At 37.2% G+C, this 25127-nt stretch overlaps 1 protein-coding gene across 2 annotated transcripts; it reads right to left on the reverse strand.

Annotated features, from left to right (window-relative positions):
- Window positions 1-775: 775 nt before the first annotated feature.
- On the reverse strand, window positions 776-23063 carry LOC113894344 (UDP-glucuronosyltransferase 2B31-like). Of its 2 annotated transcripts, XM_027544651.1 has the most exons (7): window positions 22769-23021; window positions 22207-22252; window positions 21440-21588; window positions 9490-9621; window positions 6295-6382; window positions 5215-5434; window positions 776-2408 (listed from the first exon to the last, which is right to left on the reverse strand). In XM_027544651.1, exons 1-7 carry the CDS (start codon window positions 22931-22933, stop codon window positions 2129-2131), a joined length of 1080 nt encoding a protein of 359 aa, XP_027400452.1. In that variant the 5' UTR covers window positions 22934-23021; the 3' UTR covers window positions 776-2128. The 2 variants fall into 2 exon arrangements, with proteins under 2 accessions (XP_027400452.1, XP_027400451.1); XM_027544650.1 differs by having other exon boundaries at window positions 22207-23063.
- Between the last annotated feature and the right edge of the window lie 2064 nt (window positions 23064-25127).

Consider the following 25127-nt stretch of genomic DNA (forward strand, 5'->3'; position numbering starts at 1 on the left):
TTTAAATATTAATGTCCTTGCATAGAACATCAACTATATCTTGTAAGGGATAAAAAGTGTAAAAATAATAGCAAATGAGAGGTTCTTGTGACTGCAGCCCCTTTGACACAGAATTAGAAATAAAGTGACATTAGCAAGTTGGAGGGTTAGGAGGGTCCCAACACTTGTATCCCCCATAAAATCTACAAAAACAATAAATGCACAATTAGAAACCATTGAAAAATATGTAGAACTAAAATTTAAATTCTCTTCATTGGAAATTCAGTGTATTCTTTAAGATTTTCCCTGTGGTATGCAAATTTACATATATTTACATACGTTTAATTTTATGTCCAAAGAAGAATGTCATGCTTATTTTTTGTAATTTTTGCAACTTTTTATTTACTTAGTAATGTGACATGGAGAGTATTCAACAATATTGTCCATAATCCATCTGTTTTCTCTCATGGCTGTATAACGCATACCTATGTTGTAGGTTAGTGTGTTTATAAACTGATAGCAATTTAAGTGCTAGTGGGAATTCAGTATATAATTATGAACCCACCTACCAATGCAGGAAACATAAAAGATGTGGGTTTAATCCCTGGGTTTGGAAAATCCCCTGGAGGAGGGCATGGCAACCCACTGCAGTATTCTTGTCTGGAGAATCTCATGGACAGGAGAGCCTGGCAGACTACAGTTCATGGGGTGGCAAGAAGTCAGACATGACTGAAGTGACTTAGCATGCATGAACACTTGCAAGTCTTTCTGTATGAAAGATAACCAAGATGTAGAGTTGCAGTGTTAAACAGTACATTTAAATTTTATTTTCAAAGGGTATCTCCACATTATACATACAGAAAAATAGTTCTCCTATATTATTTGTTCTGAAAATTATTTTTGGAAAATAATTTGCTTTAAAAAAATTTTTAATTATGAAAATATGCATTTTCATATAGTTCCCTGTATATTAGAATTTTTTAGGTAGATAAGATTTTTAGTTAGAATTTCAATATCAAACTCTCAGAAATTAATAGAATGCATCTATAGAGAAGTAGAAGAATACAGTAGACCTTAAAATCATCATGAATCAATTCAACATATTAAGATTTATGCAATTTTTACACAACAGTAGAATACAAATTCTACTCAAGTTCCCATAGACTATAAACTAGGAGACACTGAAATATATCCAGAGACATAAGTGGCTTAGTTTCCATTTCCAAAGCACCAGTGACTTTTGTCCATTTCTACATGTCATCGGCCATTTCACTTCTGTGACTTTCTTATTCATCTTCATCTATTTTCATATTGGACTGTTTGACTTTTTGTTGGAGTTTTGGAGTAATTCTCACTATACAGTAATGACAAACGCTTTTTTTTGTTACAAGTGTTGCAGGATAGATTTCTGGAAAATTATTTAGAACTATATGTGTGATTTAATAATATTATCTACTATGGTACCATATTAATTCTATCTTTTTTAAATATGGCAATTATGTTGAGAGGCAGTATGGAAAATTCTATGGTACATTTTTCCTATCATTCCCCAAGCATCAATTTATTTTTAAATAATTTGAATAAATTATGCCTTAGACTGATGAATGTTTGTTATATGACTTAGATGGTGGTCCTCTTGATCAATAAGACCCATTTCCTCACCTGGACCACCTTGATTATAAACTGCTTTCCTGATGTGCAATTTACAAAAGTGACTTCATATTGCTTTCATTTGATTTACCAATTTTCCATAAACTTCATGTAATTTTTGTATTTTGCCCATTGTTATCTGATTATGTAAGTCAGAGGAGGTCTAGGTTTATCATTCTAGTGTCTATGCACACCATGTGAAACACTGTTTACCATATTCAATAATTTTTTAGTAAATCTTCTGATTTAAAATAATAAATTTCAATATTTACCCATTTACTTTTATATAATTTTCATAAGCTTTCATCTTGGTATGACATTTTTCTAAATCTTAAAACAGTTAAAAAATTCCTTGTAAATGAATTTTGAAAGGAGGTGCTGAACTGTGAAAAGCCATTTTGTCACAGGAAGATAGGAGCCTTTTCATAACTCCTTCCTGTTGAAATAAGCTGGAAGAATTCCACCTCTGGGGCATTACTGCTTTGGGACCCAAATACAGCTATTCCCTTTTCCTCTTCTTTCCTGTTTCAGCAAACTTTCGGCAACAGAACAGAAAACATTTTGTGATGACAAATACAGCAGTTGCCACACAGGCCAGCAGGAACCCGATCACATCCAGAGAGTGGTACTGGAACCAGGTGAGCTTGTGGGCGGCAGGTCGCAGGTACTTGGCTCCTTTGTGGCGCATGACAAATTCAATCCAGAAGACTGCTCGGTCAAGGGGCTTCATAGGCTGATCACGTTGAATGGTTGATAACCACATAGCATTCCGTTTATACCTGAAGGAAAATCAAAGAGACATCAATTTATAGAATGAACTATAAAAGTTAAATATGTGAAATTTCCATGCAGAGAGAGGAAATGAGTGCCACATAGAGTGGAAGAACGATTGATTATTTTTCTAAGAGATAATTATAGAGATCTAAGTTCGTCGGCCTGGAGAAGGAAATGGCAACCCACTCCAGTGTTCTTGGTGGAGAATTTCATGGACGGAGAATCCTGGCAGGCTACAGTCCATGGGGTCGCAAAGACCTGGATATGACTAAGCAACTGAACACAGGCACAGGAGCTTATGGGCTTGAATTTGTTGAATGCATAGGATTTCAAGCTATGAAGAAAAGAGAAGACAAGAGAGAAGTGTCTGTAGCTTGAGAATGGAGTAAGTTAAATTGTGAAGGTGAAAAGAAAAGAAATACATGACTTGAGCTATCCAGTAAGGAATTGTGAAGAGATCTGGCAGAAAAGCTTTGAAACACTATCATAATCCAGAGATAAGAGGTAAATACATCATGAGCTTCAGAGACATGGCCAGATAGCACTGGCCAGGAGTTGGTGTTGACCTTATATTAGTGAAGCAGTGGTTAAAGTGTGGAAGTGAATTGCCTTCGTTTGAATTCTGACTCTGACACTTACCTTGCTGCCTGCTTTTTAAACTCCATTTCTTAGTTTTTCATTGTTAAATGGAATGCATAGCAATAGTATCCTATCTGATTATTTGGAGGAATAATATATTGATCCTTAGATGTATTATTAGTATACAGTAGACTGAGTAAATTTTTCCTAATATTATTGTTGTTTTCCTTGCTAGTTATTTTAGAATACAGAGTGTGCCAAACATTTCACCCTCAGACTTTCGAGTTTTATTTGTTTTTATTGTTGAAATGATGATGGACTAACAGACAAGGAAAGAGGAATAAAGCGATATGATGCATGAACTTTTATAAATAACAGTGTGGTAACAATGGAGGTAACTTCTCTCCCTGTTCTGTAAAAAACTCAGGGGGAGCATTGGGTGTTTGAGAAGAGGGTAGTAGTTCAGAAATACTTTTAATAGAGTAGGGAAAGTTTATAATGAAGAAGTTACTTAATATGTATAATGGACTTAGTACAATGTGTACCATATCATAAATAGTCAATATATATCAAGCAGTACATTATCTTTCTTTATTGACGCTAGCTTTGCTGGTGCCGCTTACTGCTGCTGCTGCTGCTAAGTCCCTTCAGTCATGTCCGACTCTGTGCGACCCCATAGATGGCAGCCCGCCAGGCTCCACCGTCCCTGGGATTCTCCAGGCAAGAACACTGGAGTGGGTTGTCATTTCCTTCTCCAATGCATCAAAGTGAAAAGTGAAAGTCAAGTCGCTCAGTCATGTCTGACTCTTAGCGACCCCATGGATTGCAGCCTACCAAGCTCCTCCGTCCATGGGATTCTCCAGGCAAGAGTACTGGAATGGGGTGCCATTGCCTTCTCCGGATGCTAGCTTTACATTATTAAAAATTAAAAAATACACAAAGATACTAGAGAGAGTTACTTTTACATAAAACTGCCTACTGAAACATATATTTCTTTTAAAAATAAAGAAACTATTCTTCTAATGGCAGACATTTAGTGTAATATTTGTGCTAAAATTAAATAACACTGTTTTTAAAGCACAAATGTCCATTGTGCTATTATTGCCAATATAGTCTCAAAATGTTTTTTTCCAAAGTCATCATGAAACAAAAGGGGGAAAATACATACATCATATTTATGATATTAGTAGTAATAATATTACTCAAGTTAAACCATGAAACAATTTGAAAACAAAATGTTTCTGGTTTCAGAAAATTTGGTTTTTACATAGGAATATCCCAACTTGTCTTTTCAAAGTCAATTACTTTTTGATTTTACAGTTCTTCAAAACAAGACAAAAATAACCTAAAGAAGAACTAAGAATGTACCTATATTTGGGCTTCCCAGGTGGCACTGGTGGTAAAAAATAGTCTCAAAATAGTTGTAATTAGATAGTTCTAGATGTTTATCTTTCATCTTTTATGGAAAAAATTTTAGCACAGAAAATTTGAAAAGTGCTCAATGTAATGAGAATTTGAGATGGATCATGTCATGGTGATTTACTAAAATTAGACCATTTTAGAAGAGTCTAATGGAGAAGGCAATGGTACCGCACTCCAGTACTCTTGACTGGAGGATCGCTTGAGCAGAGGAACCTGGTGGGGTGCAGTCCATGGGGTTGCGAAGAGTAGGACATGACTGAGCGACTTCACTTTCACTTTTTCACTGTCATGCATTGGAGAAGGAAATGGCAACCCACTCCAGTGTTCTTGCCTGGAGAATCCCAGGGACAGGGGATCCTGGTGGGCTGCCCTCTATTGGGTCACACAGAGTCGGACACGACTGAAGTGACATAGCAGCAGCAGCAGCAGCAGCAGAAGAGTCTAAAACATTTGCGGAATTCATATGCTGAAGGAAAGTTGTAAGTGTGCAGATGAGTGCTTAAAGAGTTCATGGTTTCCTACTTTAACTGTGTTCTCAGTGCTTCCTCTTAATCCTTGTTACCACCTAGGGATTCTTCTCATTCTAATGAGGAGCTCTTTCAAAATTTCTCCACAATCCTTAAGCCTCTCACAAATCTTTCCCCTAAAGCCACTGAAAACACACAATGTGACCCAATAGGTTACTAATGACTATTTTCAAAGCATTGAGCAAATCTTACTGAAGACTCCTTGCTGCCTCTTGTGTCTTCCTATGAGAACGCCTCTAGAAATAATACGTAGTAAAACATATATGTGTATATATATACTCACGAAGGATTGTTAATGACTTGCTTCAGTGCATTGAGGAAATCTGTTTTTGACATTGTTTCCAAGTTCAATCTGACAGCTGCTCCTTTGGCCTTCACTCGGTTGATGTTATCAGGTTGCTCAGCAAACAAAGGAAGGCCCACCATAGGGACCCCGTGGTAGATAGCCTCATAAATGCCATTGGTTCCACCGTGAGTTATAAAGGCCTTGGTTTTTGGATGACCTAGGATTGTGTGAATTTCAGTAAAATTATTAATTAAAAGTCTTAAAAATGAGAAAAGGGCATTAGAAGACACTGAAAGAAAGCAATGTTTGTTTGTTTAATATCACCCTTGATTACACACAGGAAACTGCATTTAAATAGCTTTTGGAACTCAGTGCAAGAATCCACTAAGTCTGCTGGAGAGGTAAGTGAAGACTTCATGAAAGAAGTACTTTACCTTTTGAATGTCATAAACGAATTCAAGATCAGCAGGTGAATAGCTTGAAAGAATATTCTGCGTAAAATAAAGCGGATGAACAAAAATACCAGAGGAGGGCATGTCAGAAATATATTCTCTTAAAGAAACAGTAAAGTCATTCAGTCCGATAGAAAGGGTGACAAGGCCACAGGAAGGGTAATGGTAGTTGTACTGGAACCAGAGGAAGGAAAATCTACATTACCATAAAATGTGTAATTGCCTCAAGGAAATGATTGCAGAATTTTTCCTACAGAAAATGAAGGGTCATTGGTAATAAAAAAGGAGCGGGTATTTTTCAGTGGATCTTAATATCCCTACGGGGGGGGAAAAGATAGAGAATTCAAAGACAGAACAACCATCTCTGAAGTTATTTAAAAGTTCATGGCTCAAAATGATTACAGCTAAAATAAGACATTTTGATTCTAAGGGACATCTCTATGTTTAATAAAGTGACAATTGCTATATTTTCTATTTTCACCTAGAGCTGGAAATAAAAATAAAGGAGTAAAGTTTTCTTTTTGAGTGTTTCAATAATAAATACTTGGTAAGTTTGTTTCCTGTTGAAGTACGATCACTCTGCTCAGCTGTTACCCATGCTTTCAATTGTTCTACCAAGTCTCACCAAGAAGGTCATTCTGGGGGACCCACTTATACAGCCGAGTATTGGGTCCTAAGGTGTCTGGTTTCTTGCCATCATATCTCCATAAAACCTGTTAAAGAAAATATTCCGTAAGTTGAACTTCAAATTTATAGGGATAGAATTCTAAAGAGATTGAAGACAACTAGTTAAAAGTCTTCCATATGGAAGACTTTTCATATGGAATTTGCCATATTCCATATGAAATGTCATATTCCATATGATATTCAGTTGAAGCTGAAAGTCCAATACCTTGGCCCCCTGATGTGAAGAACTGATTCTTTAGAAAAGACCCTGATGCTGGGAAAGATTTAAGGCAGGAGAAGAAGGGGACGACAGAGCATGAGATGGTTGGATGGCATCACTGACTCAATGGACTTGAGTTTGAGTAGCCTCTGGGAGTTGGTGATAGACAGGGAAGCCTGGTGTGCTGCAGTCCATGGGGTCGCAGAGTCAGACACAACTGAGTGACTGAGCTGAACTGAACTGATGACAATTAAGGAAACAAGGACATGACCTCTTAAGTAATGATATTTACTAATACACTGCCATCAATAGGAAGAACCACATTTTATGAACTTATTCAACCAGGTGTGGTATGCACTAATGACTGATGCCATAAAGAAATGAGATCTTGAATAGCAAATTTATATATTTAAGAAATTGCTATTGGTCTCCATTCTATTAAAAAAAGTGGCAAATCATTAATAACATACATTTATTTGCTTTATTTCATACACTAGCTCTTATTTTAAAATTTAATTGTCTCTTACTGATTCCTTTTGGATTCATAGTAGGGACTTTACTTATATACACTTACTCATATAGCTTAAGTAATTTTTACTAGAGTTTTATATCTTTTGGTTTACAAAAAGGAATACATTCAATCAGCCACTTATTACAATTAATATTTCTGCTTATTTAGTAATTTATTAATAGCAAGTAATGGCAACCCACTCCACTACTCTTGCCTGGGGAATCCCATGGACGGAGGAGCCTGGTAGGCTGCAGTCCATGGGGTCGCGAAGAGTCAGACACGACTGAGCAACTTCACTTTCACTTTCACTTTTAGCTTTCATGCATTGGAGAAGGAAATGGCAACCCACTCCAGTGTTCTTGCCTGGAGAATCCCAGGGATGGGGGAGCCTGGTAGGCTGCTGTCTCTGGGGTCGCACAGAGTCAGACACGACTGATGCAACTTAGCAGAGAGAATTAATGCTGTTTAGGAGATAGCTTCTTTTAGATTACAAATTGTTAAACACTACTTCTAAGAAAAGTGTCTATTAGCAATTTTTGACATGAATCCAGTGTATTACCACTTTTCTAGGTTAGGAAAGTCTTTAAATTTAGAAAAGAAAAGCCTGTCAGCAATTTGTAACTATTAATAACAAAACAGCTGTTGGTAAAGTTCAAAAACTGTGGTGCTAAATTAGTACCAAGCAATCTTTATAAACTGGATTATAATTTTTAGTTGTTTAGCTTCTATTTGCTATGTGAATGTAAAGTAGGTTTCCAGCAAAAAATTAGCATGTGTAGTTAGGAGAATACTATGATCGATATCAGATAGTAAACTAAAAAAGAAGTTCACAAACATCCAAAGACCCTTGGTGTATTTTATACATTAGAAAATAAGTTACTGCTATATTTTATGGAGAAGGAGGCAGCTGATCCTTTTCCATGCCAGTCTTTCTCATGCTTGACTCCTTCTTACAGCCTCTTTTCTTTCCTCAATTTAGAATAGTAATAGAAGCAGAGTCCATTAAGGACCAGACTTTACAGTGCACCGGGTTCATCCAAAGGGCAGGACCCCACCTTCACCCTTTTCCTTTGCTCTTCCTGCCTCAGACTTTGGCAGGACCCAGTCAACCATCAGAGAAGGCGATGGCACCCCACTCCAGTACTTTTGCCTGGAAAATCCCTTGGACGGAGGAGCCTGATAGGCTGCAGCCCATGGGGTCGCTAAGAGTTGGCACGACTGAGCGACTTCACTTTCACTTTTCACTTTCATGCGTTGGAGAAGGAAATGGCAACCCACTCCAGTGTTCTTGCCTGGAGAATCCCAGGGACGGGGGAGCCTAGTGGATTGCCGTCTATGGGGTCGCACAGAGTCGTACACGGCTGAAACGACTTAGCAGCAGTAGCAGCAGTCAATCAAGGAGGCTGATGTTTCTCTTTCTCTGAATCACTGTGGCTATACGGATATCTGGCAGCAGATTGCGGTTCCCTGACCATCCTTTCTCTGTGTAGCAACCAGAAAAGGACACTGAAGAGGGCTGTTTCAACATTTAGGACAAGGAAAGGGGTTGGGATTTCCTGGCAGGTAGAAATTGCATGGCACATTGCAGGTTTTTGTCAATATTGCTTAACATTATTGTATTATTGGGTCTTCCCTGGTGGCTTAGATGGTAAAGAGCCTGCCTGCAGTGTGGGAGACCTGGGTTTGATCTCTGGGTTGGGAAGATCCCCTCAAGAAGGAAATGGCAACCCATTCCATTATTCTTGCCTGGAAAATCCCATGGACAGAGGAGTCTGGCTACAGTCTATGGGTTTGCAAAGAGTCGGTATTATGCCTACTGTTAAAATTTAACCTCTGAGAACACCTGTATATGTATACTGTGTCCTCAGGAGCCCTTCATGGTAAAGGAGTAAACTACATAACAGAATGTGAGATTTCTTTTCCTGCCTACAACACTATTATAATACCAAAATTCATACTACATCTCTTAAATATATCTCTTTTTGATTACAATGTAAGTCCAAAGTTATTGTCAATCAAAAACACTCTGTATACCACTTTAGCATCTGCCATGTATATTTTGTTTTTTTATAAATATCTCAGATAAGTTGGAGCTATCATAGTAGTTTACCTTTCTTGCAAAAATTTTCTGTAATTAGACCTTTTATAGAGTTTAACAGACTCATTAGTTGCTGTTGTCATTCAGTTACTAAGCTGTGTCCAATGCTTTGCGACCCCATGGACTGTAGCCCACCGGGCTCCTCTGTCCATGCGGTTTTCCAGGCAAGAATACTGGAGTGGCTTGCCATTTCCTTATCCAAGCGATCTTCCCAACCCAAGGATCAAGCCTGAGTCTCCTGCATTGACAGGCATACTCTTATACTGAGCCACCAGGGAAGCCCAACTTGTTAAATAGTTGTCCACTATTAAGTTACTGTGTGTACCTTTTGTGGAATCTGGGCAAGAGCTGATGCAATCATATTGGCTCTTTCTTCTGTCACGTTAGTGACCATTGACCCCAAAGTAAACACCACAATACCATTTTCTCCAGAGCTCTGCACAAACTCTTCCATTTCCTGTGAAAAAAGCATTTGCTCCATCACAAAAGAGCAACAGCATAGCAAACATTAACTGAAGGATGGCTACAAACACTATAATTAGGAATTATTGGTGACTTTTTAAAAAAAGTGGTAAAATATACATAAGATAAAATTTACCATCTTCATCATTTCTAAGTGTATAGTTCAGTAGTGTTAAATATATTTGTCTTGTGGAACCAATCTCCAGACATTTTTCATCTGGCAAAACTAGAAGTCTATGTCCATTAAGAAGCACCATTTCTTCTTTGCCCAGCCCCTGGAGACCTTCATTCTACTCTAGTTTCTACAAACTTGAGAGTCTAGCAATCTCATAAAAACTGAATTGTATAGTATTTGTATTTTTGTGATGGATTATTTCACTTTGCCTAAGGTTCATCCATGTTTTGCCTTGTTTCATATTTCCTTTTAAAGGCTGAGTAATATTTCATTGTTTGCAGACACATTTTGTTTTTTTTTGCTTTATCTGTTGATGGATGCTTGGGTTTCTTCAACCTCTTGACTCTTGTGAATAGTGCTTTCATGAACATGGTGTGTAAATATCTCATCCTAATTTCATAACTAATTTCAATTTTTTATATATATCCCCAGAAGGAGAATTGTTGACCTCTATGGTAATTCTATGTTTTATTTCTTGAGGAATCTCCATAGCGTTTTCATTAATGGCTCTCTTTTAAACAGATGTTATCCCTGAGATCCTTGGGAAGGAGATATGTAATATGAGGTTAATTTCTTCTAATATGTGTATTTGTGCAAATGTGTATGTGTGTAAAAGCAAGAAAAAGACAGTAGTGAGGAGATACTATTAAACAATGCTACACTCAGATTCTTCATCAATAATGTTATTGATTACTAACATAGATTATTGGAAAGATTTGCTTCCTTTGTGCCTCAGCTGGCAAAGAATCTGCTTGCAATGTGGGAGACCTGAATTCGATCCCTCAGTTGGGAAGATCCCCTGAAGAAGGGAACGGCAACCCACTCCAGTAATCTGGCCCGGAGAATTCCATGGACTGTATAGTCCACAGGGTCACAGACAAAGAATTGGACACAACTGAGCAACTTTCAGTTTCACTTTTTGCTTCATCTTATTTATTATTATAATCCTACTAAATCACTAATTTATTCCATACATTCTGGTGAGTTATTTTAGTTTCATCATTTGTATTTTATTTCCCTGACTATTAGTACTAAGAAAAAGTTATGATTCTAATAACTTTCTCATTCTTTCAGCTCTATAATCCTTATACCTCAACTTAAACTTTGCCAATATTTCCCAGACTCTCTCTCTAAATTACTAATCACTGACAATGAGGAGTCTGGCATTGCTGTTTGTATGTTCTACGAAAGAGTCCTGAGTCCTATATGTAAAACCCAGAGATATATCTGTGTATTTATATATATATTTGAGTGATCATATTGCTGAATTTGTTTCAGTTCAGTTCAGTCGCTCAGTCATGTCCGACTCTTTGCAACTCCATGAACCGCAGCATGCCAGGTCTCCCTGTCCATCACCAACTCCCAGAGTCCATCCAAACCTATGTCCATTGAGTCGGTGATGCTATCGAACCATCTCATCTTCTGTCGTCCCCTTCTCCTCCTGCCTTCAGTCTTTCCCAGCATCAGGGTCTTTTGTTTACACTTTCTTAATGTCACAGTAGGATGTACTATGTGTAACTTCTGTGAACTTGTGGTTCACATCAAACTAAATAAAGCTCCTGGTGAAGCTGTATTTGCTGGAATTGTTTTAGAGTTATTTTGTTGAGTAACCCCAGATCCTCACCAATTAAAAATAATTTTGTCACTAATATACTAGAATAAATCCACATTGCTCAATGTACTCTCCTAAAAAAATTGTACGCTTGGAATTGTATCAGAATTATTTTGTCTTGTAGTCCTTCACACTTTCCAATGTAAAATTTTTATCTTCTATATTAGAATAATTCCACATTCCTCATTGTACTCTATTACAAAAAAAATGCAGAGAAATTTTCCTGAATAGCTAGTGAAAATGATGTACATATCTTTTAAACTTCTTTCTTTTTTTTCTGTTTTCAATTTACTATTTTTTTCTTCTGGAGAATAATGACTCAACCCTTCCGTCATAAAATGTATATTTTTTGACCCTACTTATGATCATAAAATATTTTTTTAACCTATTTTTAACAGAAAAAAAAAGACAATGGAATCTTTTTTCAAACTTTAACCTTGCAGATTACATTGTGTAGAGAATTCTTTAAAAATGTAATTTCACCCTGATGATATCAGTCTCAATATGAACTTCAGTGAACTTTCCTATGACTCACATGTGTGTGCATGCTCAGTTGCCTCAGTCATGTCCGATTCTTCACAACCCTGTAAGACTGTAACCTACTAGTCTCCTGTCCATGGGATTCTCCAGGCAAGAATACTGGACTGGGTTGCCATGCCTTCCTCCAGGGAATCTTCCTGACCCATGGATTGAACCCACATCTCCTTTGGCTCCTGCATTGCAGGTGGATTCTTTACCACTGAGCCATCAGGAATGACTGACTCACATGGTACATCCAGGTCATATGTATATTTCTAGTGACCTTTAGCAGTATTTAAAGTTATGTGTCTTCAGTATTTTGTTTCATTGTCTTACTATTCAAAGCTCATTTTTCTCTGCTCTGGAAGATGCATCCCTATCATATTGTAATACAGCCTTTCTTTAAAAATTAATCACAGATGTGGACTGATTATTCTCCTTCTCTGACATCTTTATGAAAATAACACAAGCAGTAATCCAAGTCTATGCCCCAACCAGTAATGCTGAAGAAGCTGAAGTTGAAAGGTTCTATGAAGACCTACAAGACCTTTAAGAACTAACACCCAAAAAAGATGTCCTTTTCATTATAGGGGACTGGAATGCAAAAGTAGGAAGTCAAGAAACACCTGGAGTAACAGGCAAATTTGGCCCTGGAGTACGGAATGAAGCAGGGCAAAGACTGATAGAGTTTTGCCAAGAGAAAACACTGGTCATAACAAACACCCTCTTCCAACAACATAAGAGAAGACTCTATACGTGGACATCACCAGATGGTCAACACCGAAATCAGATTGATTATATTCTTTGCAGCCAAAGATGGAGAAACTCTATACAGTCAACAAAAACAAGACCAGGAGCTGACTGTGGCTCAGACCATGAACTCCTTATTGCCAAATTCAGACTTAAATTGAAGAAAGTAGGGAAAACCACTAGACCATTCCGGTATGACCTAAATCAAATCCCTTATGATTACACAGTGTAAGTGAGAAATAGATTTAAGGGCCTAGATCTGATAGATAGAGTGCCTGATGAACTATGGAATGAGGTTCGTGACATTATACAGGAGAGAGGGATCAAGACCATTCCCATGGAAAAGAAAGGCAAAAAAGCAAAAAGGGTGTCTGGGGAGGCCTTACAAATAGCTGTGAAAAGAAGAGAAGTGAAAAGCAAAGGAGAAAAGGAAAGATATAAACATCTGAATGCAGAGTTCCAAAGAATAGCAAGAAGAGATAAGAAAGTCTTCTTCAGCAATCAATGCAAAGAAATAGAGGAAAACAACAGAATGGGAAAGACTAGAGATCTCTTCAAGAAAATCAGAGATACCAAAGGAATATTTCATGCAAAGATGAGCTCAATAAAGGACAGAAATGGTATGGACTGAACAGAAGCAGAAGATATTAAGAAGAGATGGCAAGAATACACAGAAGAACTGTACAAAAAAGATCTTCATGACCAAGATAATCACGATGGTGTGATCACTGACCTAGAGCCAGACATGCTGGAATGTGAGGTCAAGTGGGCCTTAGAAAGCATCACGACGAACAAAGCTAGGTAGGTGATAGAATTCCAGTTGAGCTATTCCAAATCCTGAAAGATGATGCTGTGAAAGTGCTGCACTCAATATGCCAGAAAATTTGGAAAACTCAGGAGTGTCCACAGGACTGGAAAAGGTCAGTTTTCATTCCAATCCCAAAGAAAGGCAATGCCAAAGAATGCTCAAAGTACCGCACAATTGCACTCCTCTTACATGCTAGTAAAGTAATGCTCAAAATTCTCTAAGCCAGGCTTCAGCAATATGTGAACCATGAACTTCCTGATGTTCAAGCTGGTTTTAGAAAAGGCAGAGGAACCAGAGATCAAATTGCCAACATCCACTGGATCATGGGAAAAGCAAGAGAGTTCCAGAAAAACATCTATTTCTGCTTTATTGACTATGCCAAAGCCTTTGACTTTGTGGATCACAATAAACTGTGGACATGTCTGAAAGAGATGGGAATACCAGACCAACTGACCTGCCTCTTGAGAAATTTGTATGCAGGTCAGGAAGCAACAGTTAGAACTGGACATGGAACAACAGACTGGTTCCAAATAGGAAAAGGAGTTCGTCAAGGCTGTATATTGTCATCCTGTTTATTTAACTTATACGCAGAGTACATCATGAGAAACGCTGGACTGGAAGAAACACAAGCTGGAATCAAGATTGCCGGGAGAAATATCAATAACCTCAGATATGCAGATGACACCACCCTTATGGCAGAAAGTGAAGAACTAAAAAGCCTCTTGATGAAAGTGAAAGTGGAGAGTGAAAAGTTGGCTTAAAGCTCAACATTCAGAAAACGAAGATCATGGCATCCGGTCCCATCACTTCATGGGAAATAGATGGGGAAACAGTGGAAACAGTGTCAGACTTTATTTTGGGGGGCTCCAAAATCACTACAGATGGTGACTGCAGCCATGAAATTAAAAGACTCTTACTCCTTGGAAGTAATGTTATGACCAACCTAGATAGCATATTCAAAAGCAGAGACATTACTTTGCCTAAAAGGTTCGTCTAGTCAAGGCTATGGTTTTTCCTGTGGTCATGTATGGATGTGAGAGTTGGACTGTGAAGAAGACTGAGCGCCAAAGAATTGATGCTTTTGAACTGTGGTGTTGAAGAAGACTCTTGAGAGTCTCGGACTGCAAGGAGATCCAGGCAGTCCATTCTGAAGGAGATCAGCCCTGGGATTTCTTTGGAAGGAATGATGCAGAGGCTGAAACTCCAGTACTTTGGCCACCTCATGTGAAGAGTTGACTCATTGGAAAAGACTCTGATGCTGGGAGGGATTGGGGGCAGGAGGAGAAGGGTGCGACAGAGGATGAGATGGCTGGATGGCATCACTGACTGATGGACGTGAGTCTGAGTGAACTCCGGGAGTTGGTGATGGACAGGGAGGCCTGGCGTGCTGCGATTCATGGGGTCGCAAAGAGTCAGACACGACTGAGCGACTGATCTGATCTGATCTGATGGCAAAAGCAAGAGAGAAGGCAATGGCACCCCACTCCAGTACTCTTGCCTGGAAAATCCTATGGATGGAGGAGCCTGGTGGGCTTCCGTCTATGGGGTCGCACAGAGTCGGACACGACTGAAGCGACTTAGCAGCAGTAGCAGCAGCATGGCAAAAGCATGCAAAATACAAAAAGTTATAAAAATGAAATAAGGTATACTACTGAGTAGGGATATCCTTATTTTAAAATTCATGCACTTTTTTAGAAGAATAAAATATATTTGACATAAAGCATTATGGAACTTAAGACATAATGATTTGATACATTTATATATTGTAATAGGTTTGCCATTTTAATGATAGTTTACATCTTCATAATGTTACATAATTATATTTTCTTTTTTTGTGGTTGTAATAACTAAGATCTAGTCTCAGCATGCTTGATGATTATAATATTGTTGTCTACAATCACTGTTCTGTACCTTATGTCTATAGCACTTATTTACTCTGAGATGCAAGTTTGTACCCTTAAAAGCATCTCTTTATTTCTCCCAGCCCTTAGCCCCTGGTAACCACTACCATATTACTCTCCTTTATTAAAAGTCTGACCTTTTTAAGTTTCCTCAAACAAGGGATTGGTGTGTGTGCTTAGTCACTCAGTCGTGTCCGACTCTTTGCAATCCCATGGGCTGTAGCCTGCCAGGCTCCTCTGCACGTGGGAATTCTCCAGGCAAGAATACTGGAGTGGGTTTCCATGCCCTCCTCGTACAAGGGATATCATACAGTATTGGTCTTTGTCTTTTCAAAAAGATAAACAAAAATGACAAACTTTAGCTAGACTAACAAAAGAAAGAAGAAGACTCATAAATAAAATTAGAAACGAAAGAGAAGACATTAAACTAAAATCACAAAAATACATAAGGTCATAAGATACTGCTGTGTAGAATTATACACCAACAAATTATGTACCACAAAGAATAGATAAAGTCCTAGAAATACATAATATGTCAAGGCAGAATCAGGAAGAATTAGAAAATCTGAATAATTATAATGAGTAAAGATACTGAACCAGTAGTCAAAAATTTCCCAACACAGAAAACACCAGGACTAGAAGACTTCACTGACACATTCTATAAAATATTAATATTTACTGTTGTTCTTGAGTCACTAAGTTGTGTCTGACTCTTTGTGACTCCATGGCCAGTAGCATGCCAGGCTACATGGGGTTTTCCAGTCAAGAATACTGAAATGGATTGTCATTTCCTTCTCCAGGGGATCTTCCCAGATCAGGGATTGAAACTGTGTCCCCTGCTTTGGCAGGCAAATTCTTTACCACTGAGCCAACAGGGAAACCAAATTATACATTCTTTTTTTCCTCCCTATTTGTGTATGTATTATAAATTCTCAACGATCTTAGTTTAACTTAGAATAAAATTTATTTCCTGGTCCATAGGTCCTGGTCCTTAGAAGTATATGAATTTCAGAATTTGGAGGAAAGAATTCTGAAAATTTTGGAGGAATTTGATGCTGGTGACGATTAAAATCTAAAAAAAAAAAAAACTACAATGTTCCTTCAAGGTCAGGGAACTGCATCCACCATGTCACACATGGAAATGGTCATCACTGCATTGTTGTCCAAGCTCTTTAACTCGGAGATCCCCATGGCCACACTGACTTCTGAGCCCATTCTCAGCTCTTCCTTGGAGGCCACAAGCAAAGTTATATCAACAAGGGGAAAGACTATATGACCAAAAATGCCCCCACCCAAAGGGTTCTCTCCTAAGATAATTTCCCCAGGCTTTATAAATGGCTTCTAAATTGCAGGGTTCTTTCTTATTTTGGGTTCTAGGAACCCTAGGTATCCACTGGTTGGAACTCGAGGGTTCTTAAACTCCCCTGGGGTAGGGACATTTAACATGCATATGTGTGATTTGTTTTTCTTCTACTGAAGTATAAACATTATCAGAATCAAAATAATATTAAAGGAAGATTTTCATCTCTGTACATCAAAGAACTGTGAGTACCATTAGTTCAAATATGGTTGATGAAAATTGTATGAAACTTATCGTGAAGTCTTTCATTAGAAAAGACAGTAAGTTAATATCAGTTTTGCTTTTTCAACCTGAATCTCTTTAGTTCTCCCAGCTGATTCACTTGTCAAGTCTTTTAGGAGTTGCACGGTTACATTTCAGAGACTGCTTAAACAGTATGGACCTCATTTTATAAACAATAATATGATTATCTGAAGAAAATATGAATTTCTCCTCCAAATATGTCTATGTAAACTTGTAATATGGAGAAGGAAATGGCACCCCATCCAGTACTCTTGACGGAAAATCCCATGGACGGAGGAGTCTGGTAGGCTGCAGATCATGGGGTCACGAAGAGTCGGACATGACTGAGCGACTTCGCTTTCACTTTTCCCTTTCATGCATTGGAGAAGGAAATGGCAACCCACTCCAGTGTTCTTGCCTGGAGAATCCCAGGGACGAGGGAGCCTGGTGGGCCGCCGTCTATGGGGTCGCACAGAGTCGGACACGACTGAAGCGACTTAGCAGCAGCAAACTTGTAATATAGTTTAAAAAGCCAAAGAGAGGAAAGTAGTAATTCTGAGACTATGAAGCTTCATAGAGACTAAAGTGGGATCTCTGTCAGTCCCTCATTCAGACACATCCCCACATAGCATGAAGCTCATCAGTACTTACTCCAAGGGTTGTGAATCATTGCTTCAAAAACTTTTCCTAAAAAATTAAACAGGAGAGAAGGAACATTTCTAAACTCATTCTACAAGGCCAATATTACACCTTGATATCAAATACACAAGGACATTCTAAGTAAAGGAAACTATATGCCAATATCCAGGGTAAATATATATGCAAAAATTTTCATCCAAATATCAGGAAACCAAATTCAACAGCACATTAAAAAAATTATATACCATGACCAAGTGGAATTTATCCATAGGATGCAAAGATGGTTCAACATCCAAATCAATAGATGTAATACATTGCATTAATACAATAAAAGATAAAATAACTTGATTATCTCAAGAGATGGAGAATAACATTTGACAAGATAACATCCTGTCCTGATAAAACCTCCTATATATTGGGTGTAGAAAGACCTCAACATAATAAAGACCATATATGGTAAACTCAAAGCTAACATGATCAACAATGAAAATTTGAAAACTTTTTCTCTAAGATCAGGAACAAGACATGGATGGCCTCTCACACTCATTCAACATAGTATTAGAAGTCCTAGCTAGAGCAAGGAGGCAAGACAAAAAGATAAAAGGTATCCAAATCAGAAAAGAAGAAGTAAAATCGTCATTCTTTTTTTTTTTTTTTGGTGGATGACATAATTTTTTTGTACAGATAATCCCAGAGGTTCAACTAAAAACCTGAACTAGTCAACACATTCAGTAAAGTTATAGTATAAAAAATCAACATACAGAAATTAGTTGCATTTTTCTATGCTAATAATGAGACATCTAAAAAAATTATGCTATTTACTATATGATCAAAGATAATAAAATAACTAGAAATAAACTTAACCAATGAAGTGAAAACTCTGCACAGTTATAAGCCTTTGTTGGAAGAAATAGCAGAAAAAACAAATAAATGGAAAAACATCATGTATTCATGGATCATAAGAGATAATACTATTGAAATATCCACACTACTCGATGCCAGCCAGAGCATCACACCTACCAATTTCAAATTATACTACAAAGCTGTAATATTTAAGACAATATGCTATTGGCCTAAAGATAGACAAATAGAACAGTGAAAGAGAATGCAGGGTCCAGAATTAAAACAGCATTTATAGTCAATATTTCACAAGGAAGACAAGAACACCTAATTGGGAAATGTTAGTCTATTCTTTGTCTTCTGAGAAAACTAAGCACTTGCAAAAAAGTGAAAGGAGATCCCTATTGTATACATTTCACAAAAATGAATCAAAGACTTCACATAAGACTAGACAGCATAGTAGTCTTTAAAAAAAAAGTGGAGAGAAGCTTCCTTAATATTGGTTTTGAAAATGATTTTTTTGAATATGACACCAAAATCATGATAGAAGAAAAAAATCAATGATAGGACTATATCAAACTCAAAAGCTTCTTCACAGCAAAAGAGACAATCAACACAATGAAAATACAAGCTACAGAATGGGAGAAAAGTTTTTCAAATCACATACTGAATGAGGAATTGATATCAAAACTATTGATGCATTTTGCCAAAAGCCAATTCTTTCAAAGGTAATGAAAATTTCTGAGAACCTAATAATTAATAGAAAAGTTATTGTTTGAAGGAATAATTTTCTATATGATGAAATCCTCACAATAATTGACTTGGATTCAAATCTTGCTTTACAACTTAATAGCAACAGCTACATTTACTGATTATTATCATTATCCTACTGTTCATCTTTCCTTGTCATTCTCCCTTTCCTTCTAACCTCCCTTCTTACTAACACTATCATGTTCCTGAAATGAGAATGGTGAAATCTTTCAAAATACATGGTTAGGCAGTGAAGAACTGTCACTAATCTTATTTCAGCCTTTAGACACTATGAAAATTACCATAGATAACTCAAACAATTTGCAATCCAAAGAGTTTTCCCTTTGAAAAAGATATCAGTTTAATTTTTCCACCAATAATGAGTAGACTAAAGAATCTCTTAAGAGATCACAAAATAGTTTGCTGAAGATTATTTGCTTCCTATTTAAGTTTTAGCTACATTAAAAACTAATCATTTTAATTTATAACAAATTATATTCTTGCTTTCCTTCATTAGAAATAGAGCCCTATGAACTGAAGAAATTTTATAATTGGACAGTTTTCAGATTCAAGTGGCACAAATTATTTGGTCTTTATCATAATCTGCAGAATTTATGATTCCTATATAGGCAGTGTGCATTTTCTCTGTGTTCATTCTGTCAGGCAGCTATGATGTTGAGACCTACACTCCTTAAGAGAGCTTTGCTGAGGTTTTTGTATAAGGTCAGGGTAAGCAGAAAACACTTGGCCTAATAGACGAAGTTATTCCTTTTATGCTGTAAGCTATAAAACCCTGGGATTTCAAATGAGGACTGGTTTAAAAGCTGATGTGAAGGCAAGGAAATGTTGTATTTGACTGCAAAAATTGTTAGGGCATACATTTATGTTGTCAAAGAATAATTTTCATTTTGTCTAGAGCACAGGTGAACAGAAAATAATTCTAGCTTTTCATCTTGCTCATTTAATTACTGAAACCTTAAGAAATTCTTAATATTAAAATCTTAACTTGTTATTAAATTATATTTTATTTAAATTTTATTAAATTACTTTTATTAACTTAATTTTTTTCTAAAAGAAATTAAAAATTTATTTTTAAATCACTTCATGGGATATCTGCTTTCTAGGAATTTACTGGAGAGCATAATCTTGATGTGTTAGGAAACCAGTCTTGATTCAATTAGGAATTAAATCCAGGTGGCTGGCACACATTGTGTTATTGATAGTATGTAATAGCAGCAAAAAAACAATACTTAATATTTCTTCTAGGCCACTGAGTTTGTGTCAGGGACATTTTGGATGCTTCATATGTACAGTTTTTTTCCCCACAAGAACAATATGAGGTTGGTACTATTATCATGATTTAGTGTGGTCATATCTTTTCCGTCCTTGTTTCCTGTATTTCATAGCAACTTGCTAAATGGTGTCCCTTTCTACTCTTCCCCCTTTACAATCCAACCCAGTGACTATATCCTATATAGGTTTTTTTTTTTTTTTTAATGTGATCAAATCTCTCCCTTGACCCTTTTAAAGTTCTACCTAACACCTTTACTAGATGCTTCAAACTCCTCATAATTCTCTGTCTCCAACTTACCTCTTCAGCATCATCTGACTCTTTACTGAGCCTCTTCCTCTTTTGATGAAACTTGGACTTCTTGGCCACTATTATTACTACTCAACCTGCTTTCCTTTTGTATCCACTTCTGCCCTTATACCTTCAATTATTCCTGAATATCCTTTGGATCTCACCTTAATTATTAATGACTCAGAGATATTTCTGTGATTGCTGTTAGATGTTTCCTTATCATTGTGGTCTTTCCATATTGTAAAAATTAATACACAAGTTTTATTACTTGTCTGTATTCTGTTTTTCCAGGTAGAGCATCAAGTGGCAGAAACTGGGTCTCTACCATTTCTCTGCATATTATCACTTACTTTTGGAATATGCTAGTCACTTTATAATTATTTTTAATGAGTGTCTGATGCTTTATTATGCATTAAATGATGAAATCATAATTTAACTGACATATTCTCAAAATCTCCCAGGTATCCCTCTTTTATTCTGTAATGTTAACGAAATTCAGATACTTGTGTTGGTGTGGAATATGAGTTTCTAATTGGAAGTCACTTTAGTTTCCTACATCACTCTCACTGTAATTAAACATTATAAATAAAGAATGCAAAATTATTCCTACTGAAAATGCAAAGTTAAAGAAGCACAACAGAGAAGAGTAGGTGACCTTAGGCAGAGGTTTGGCAGGTTTGCAGTGGAGGCCTCCAATAAATTCAACATTTGGTAGTAGTGGGCAAGGATATTCAAAATCCCAGTAGGATCGAAAGAGCCAAAATTCAGCTTTTCCCATTGTCTCTAATAATGTAGTTGGTCTCCCTGGAAGGAAGGAAAAAAAAAACAAACAAACAAGACTCAGATCAAATGAGAATATTGCCATATATATATATATATATATTAGGTAAGTTTTATAAAAGAGATTGGGGGAATGATGTAGCCAAAGATGTTTGAATGTTTCTATTCTTTGATAAAGCAAATATATATGTGTGTGTATAATATATATTAAACATAAAATGTCTGAAAACTGAACTATATAAATAAAAAAAAAATTAATGCTACCTGGAAGCTTGTGTTACAAATATGTGTGTAACTCTTCAATCTACATGTCTTCATTTATTAAGACATTTTATGAATTTTCTAGTGACTTTTTTCAAGTTAAAAAAGTTTAGTAAGATGGATATACAATTGTTTAGAGAAGTCCTAAGTGTTTCAATCTGTGGTTTATGACTTTCTGGAGTGTCCTGTACTAGTAATGGACCACAGGATTATATCTTACCCTATCATGTAATGTTTCTATACATTTTATGAGATTGATGGAACATTTTATATTTTCTTTTCATCATTTTACTTATAATAGACAAATTTCTGTGACTTTATACAAACTTTTATTCCAAGGAAAATTAGGACTTTATGCCATCAACTAAAAACCTGACTTACCTAGTACTTCACTGTAAAACTGGTCCCACTTCTTCTCCTTTAACATCTGGAAGTAAAAGTCAAAATAAAGTACATATATCATATTTTTGACCCTCTCCATGAATGTCATGTGATCACTTAATTCAGACAATATAACAGGTACGTAGGATGGTGAGTATGGGAGTTTCCCACTCTTCCTTTCAATTGAATAACCGGGAGTGAAGCGGACACTGTACACTAAAGGTACTTTAAATATCTCAGCCAGCAGCTCTCCACAGGGTCCAACGGTATCTGCAAGGACAACATCAAACCTTGATTCATGTAGTTTTGTCATAAGTTTCTTGTTTGAAATAAGTTCTTTACAGATCTTTAGAGTAAGATCAGAATATTCATCAAATAAGCTTTGCAGTAACAAAGGAAATGTCCAAAATGAATTTGTCAGGTCTGTCCAGTTCCCGACAAAATTCTTCAAAGCATCCTCAAAATCATCTTTAGTTAAAGATACTGAGAAATTCTCAAATTTGATGGCAGATGGTTTGTTGGGATCAATCAAAATGGAAGCTGAAGATGTCAAAACAGTCACCTCATGACCCCTCATGACAAGTTCATCCAGAATTATCTTCATATTCATCCAGTGACTATATTCTACTGGCCACACCAGCACCTTTCCACAACTCCCAGAGCTAAAGTAACAAGTCAGCTGTAGCAGCAGCAGAAGCAAGAGCCGTTTCACAGCCATCATGTTCATATGCAGTACTTCTTTAAAATAACTGTATCTGGCAGCTCAAGCTCATAGCCAAAGAGAAATCAGTCTGGAAGTTAAATTACAACTCCTCCATTTCAAGTAAATACATGATATGAACGGTCAGCAGGTGTGGAGAGCAGCAAAAGGGCAAAGTGTAGAACACTTCCAGATGAGTGTGTTTAATGTTTTGCCAGTGCTATTACTCATCTAAAAGTCAAGGATCTTGTACAACAAATTCACTATGTTATGTAAGAGATAAGACTCGTGTAGAAACAGTAGGAATGAGAGGCACTTTTGTCTGCAGTCTCCTTGACACAGAATTTGAAATAAGGTGACATCTTCAAGATGGAGGGCTAGGAGGTCCCAACACTTGTATCCCTCACAAAAACAACAAAAATAATAAATGAACAAGTACAAACCAATGTAAATTATTTGGGGAAAGTTCTATTATAATGATGAAGGAGTAGAAACCCTGAAGAGGGCAAAGCAAAAACCGAAGATGTCCATGTAAAAAACCATGGGAATGATTTTACATACATAGCAACATCCTTCAGTTCAGACCAGCTTGGCAGCATTAAGGATCCCTCCATCAGGATCTTCCCCATGGAGAGAAAGAGAGCAGGAGAATTCCAAAGAGCATCACCTCTGTAAGCATCTGCAGCCTTTGTTACTGAGGACTTCCATAGTCTTCACCAGCGCTGATTTCATTTGACAGAACTGCCAAGAGTTCCTGATGCTGTGTCTTTCCTGAAGCTGGAAATGTCACTGTGGTGAAACCTGAGCTTGGGGCCCCATCACTCCTGTACCCTGCTTTCCTTGGTTGAGATGTTACAGTGCCTTGCCATCTATGAGACTGGAGCTGCTGCTCTGTGTTCTGGCCCCAGGTTCTAAGTCAGTGCTTTTTTTTGCCATAACTAGGGCCACTCTGCTGTTTCCTTGGCCATCACTCTGTATTCCTGAGGGTTCCTGGGTAGTGCTAGTGGTAAAGAACCCATCTGTCAATGCAGATTATATATAAGAAACTCAGGTTCTATCCCTGAGTCTGGAAGATGCCCTGGGGAAGTCCACGACAACCCACTCCAGTATTCTTGCCTGGAGAGCCCCATGGACAGAAGAGCCTGGTAGGCTACAGTCCATGGGGTCACACATAGTTGTACATGACAGAAACAACTTAGTACAGCACTCTGTATTCTTAATCATGACTTTGACTGGACATACCTAGGCTGAGCTGCTGCTGGTCGACATAGCCTCTCTGTATCCTAAGCCACAGCTTTAATCTATCATGCTGTACCACTGCAGCAACAGCTCCCCATCTAATATTAATATATTAACTACATTGTAATGTGCTTAACAATATAACTATATGCTTGATTTGCATGCTTGCATTTTATATTTGTTAAGGGAAGAAAGGAGAAGAAATGTGTGTTTGCTGTTGTTCAGTCACTCAGTCATATCCGACTCTTTGTGACCAGATGGACTGTGTCATGCCAGGCTTCCCTGTCCTTCACTATCTCTGAGAGTTTGCTCATATTCATGTCCATTGAGCCAGTGATGCCATCTCTTCCTCTGTCGTCCCCTTCTCCTTCTGCCTTCAATCTTTCCCAGCATCAGGGTCTTTTCCGATGATTCAGCTCTTCAGTCAGGTAGCCAAAGTACTGGAGGTTCAGCTTTAGCATCAGTCCTTCCAATGACTATTCAGGATTGATTTCCTTCAGGATTGACCGGTTTGATCTCCATGCAGTCCAAGGGACTCTCAAGAGTCTTCTCCAGAACCACAGTGTGTTTGTATTGTCTTGTATAATTCTTTAGTTATCTTCACCAGTGCTCTTTGGTTGATTATGGTGATTAGAATTGTAGTCTGGGTTTATTTTCTTGAAAACCTGAAAACCTCTGAAAACCTCTCTTTGGCTTTTCCTGTATGTCAGAATTCATAGCAAAGAATTCTTTCTGGGGTGGGGTATAGAGAAATGTATGTATTTTGCCCTCAGTTTTGAAAGATAGCTTTGTTTGACAGAATTTTTGGCTGACAGTTTTGACTTTGAGCACTTTGAACATGACATCCCATTGCCATAGAGCATCCATTGTTTCTGATGAAAAATAAGTAGTATCTTTTTGGAGTTTGCTTTTATGGATGAATAATTTTTCTCAATGCTTCAAGATTTTCTGTCCTTAGCTTTCAACATTTCACTAATGTCTT

The sequence above is a fragment of the Bos indicus x Bos taurus genome, chromosome 6, assembly GCF_003369695.1.
Source record: "Bos indicus x Bos taurus breed Angus x Brahman F1 hybrid chromosome 6, Bos_hybrid_MaternalHap_v2.0, whole genome shotgun sequence".
NCBI classification, from domain to species: Eukaryota; Metazoa; Chordata; class Mammalia; order Artiodactyla; family Bovidae; genus Bos; species Bos indicus x Bos taurus.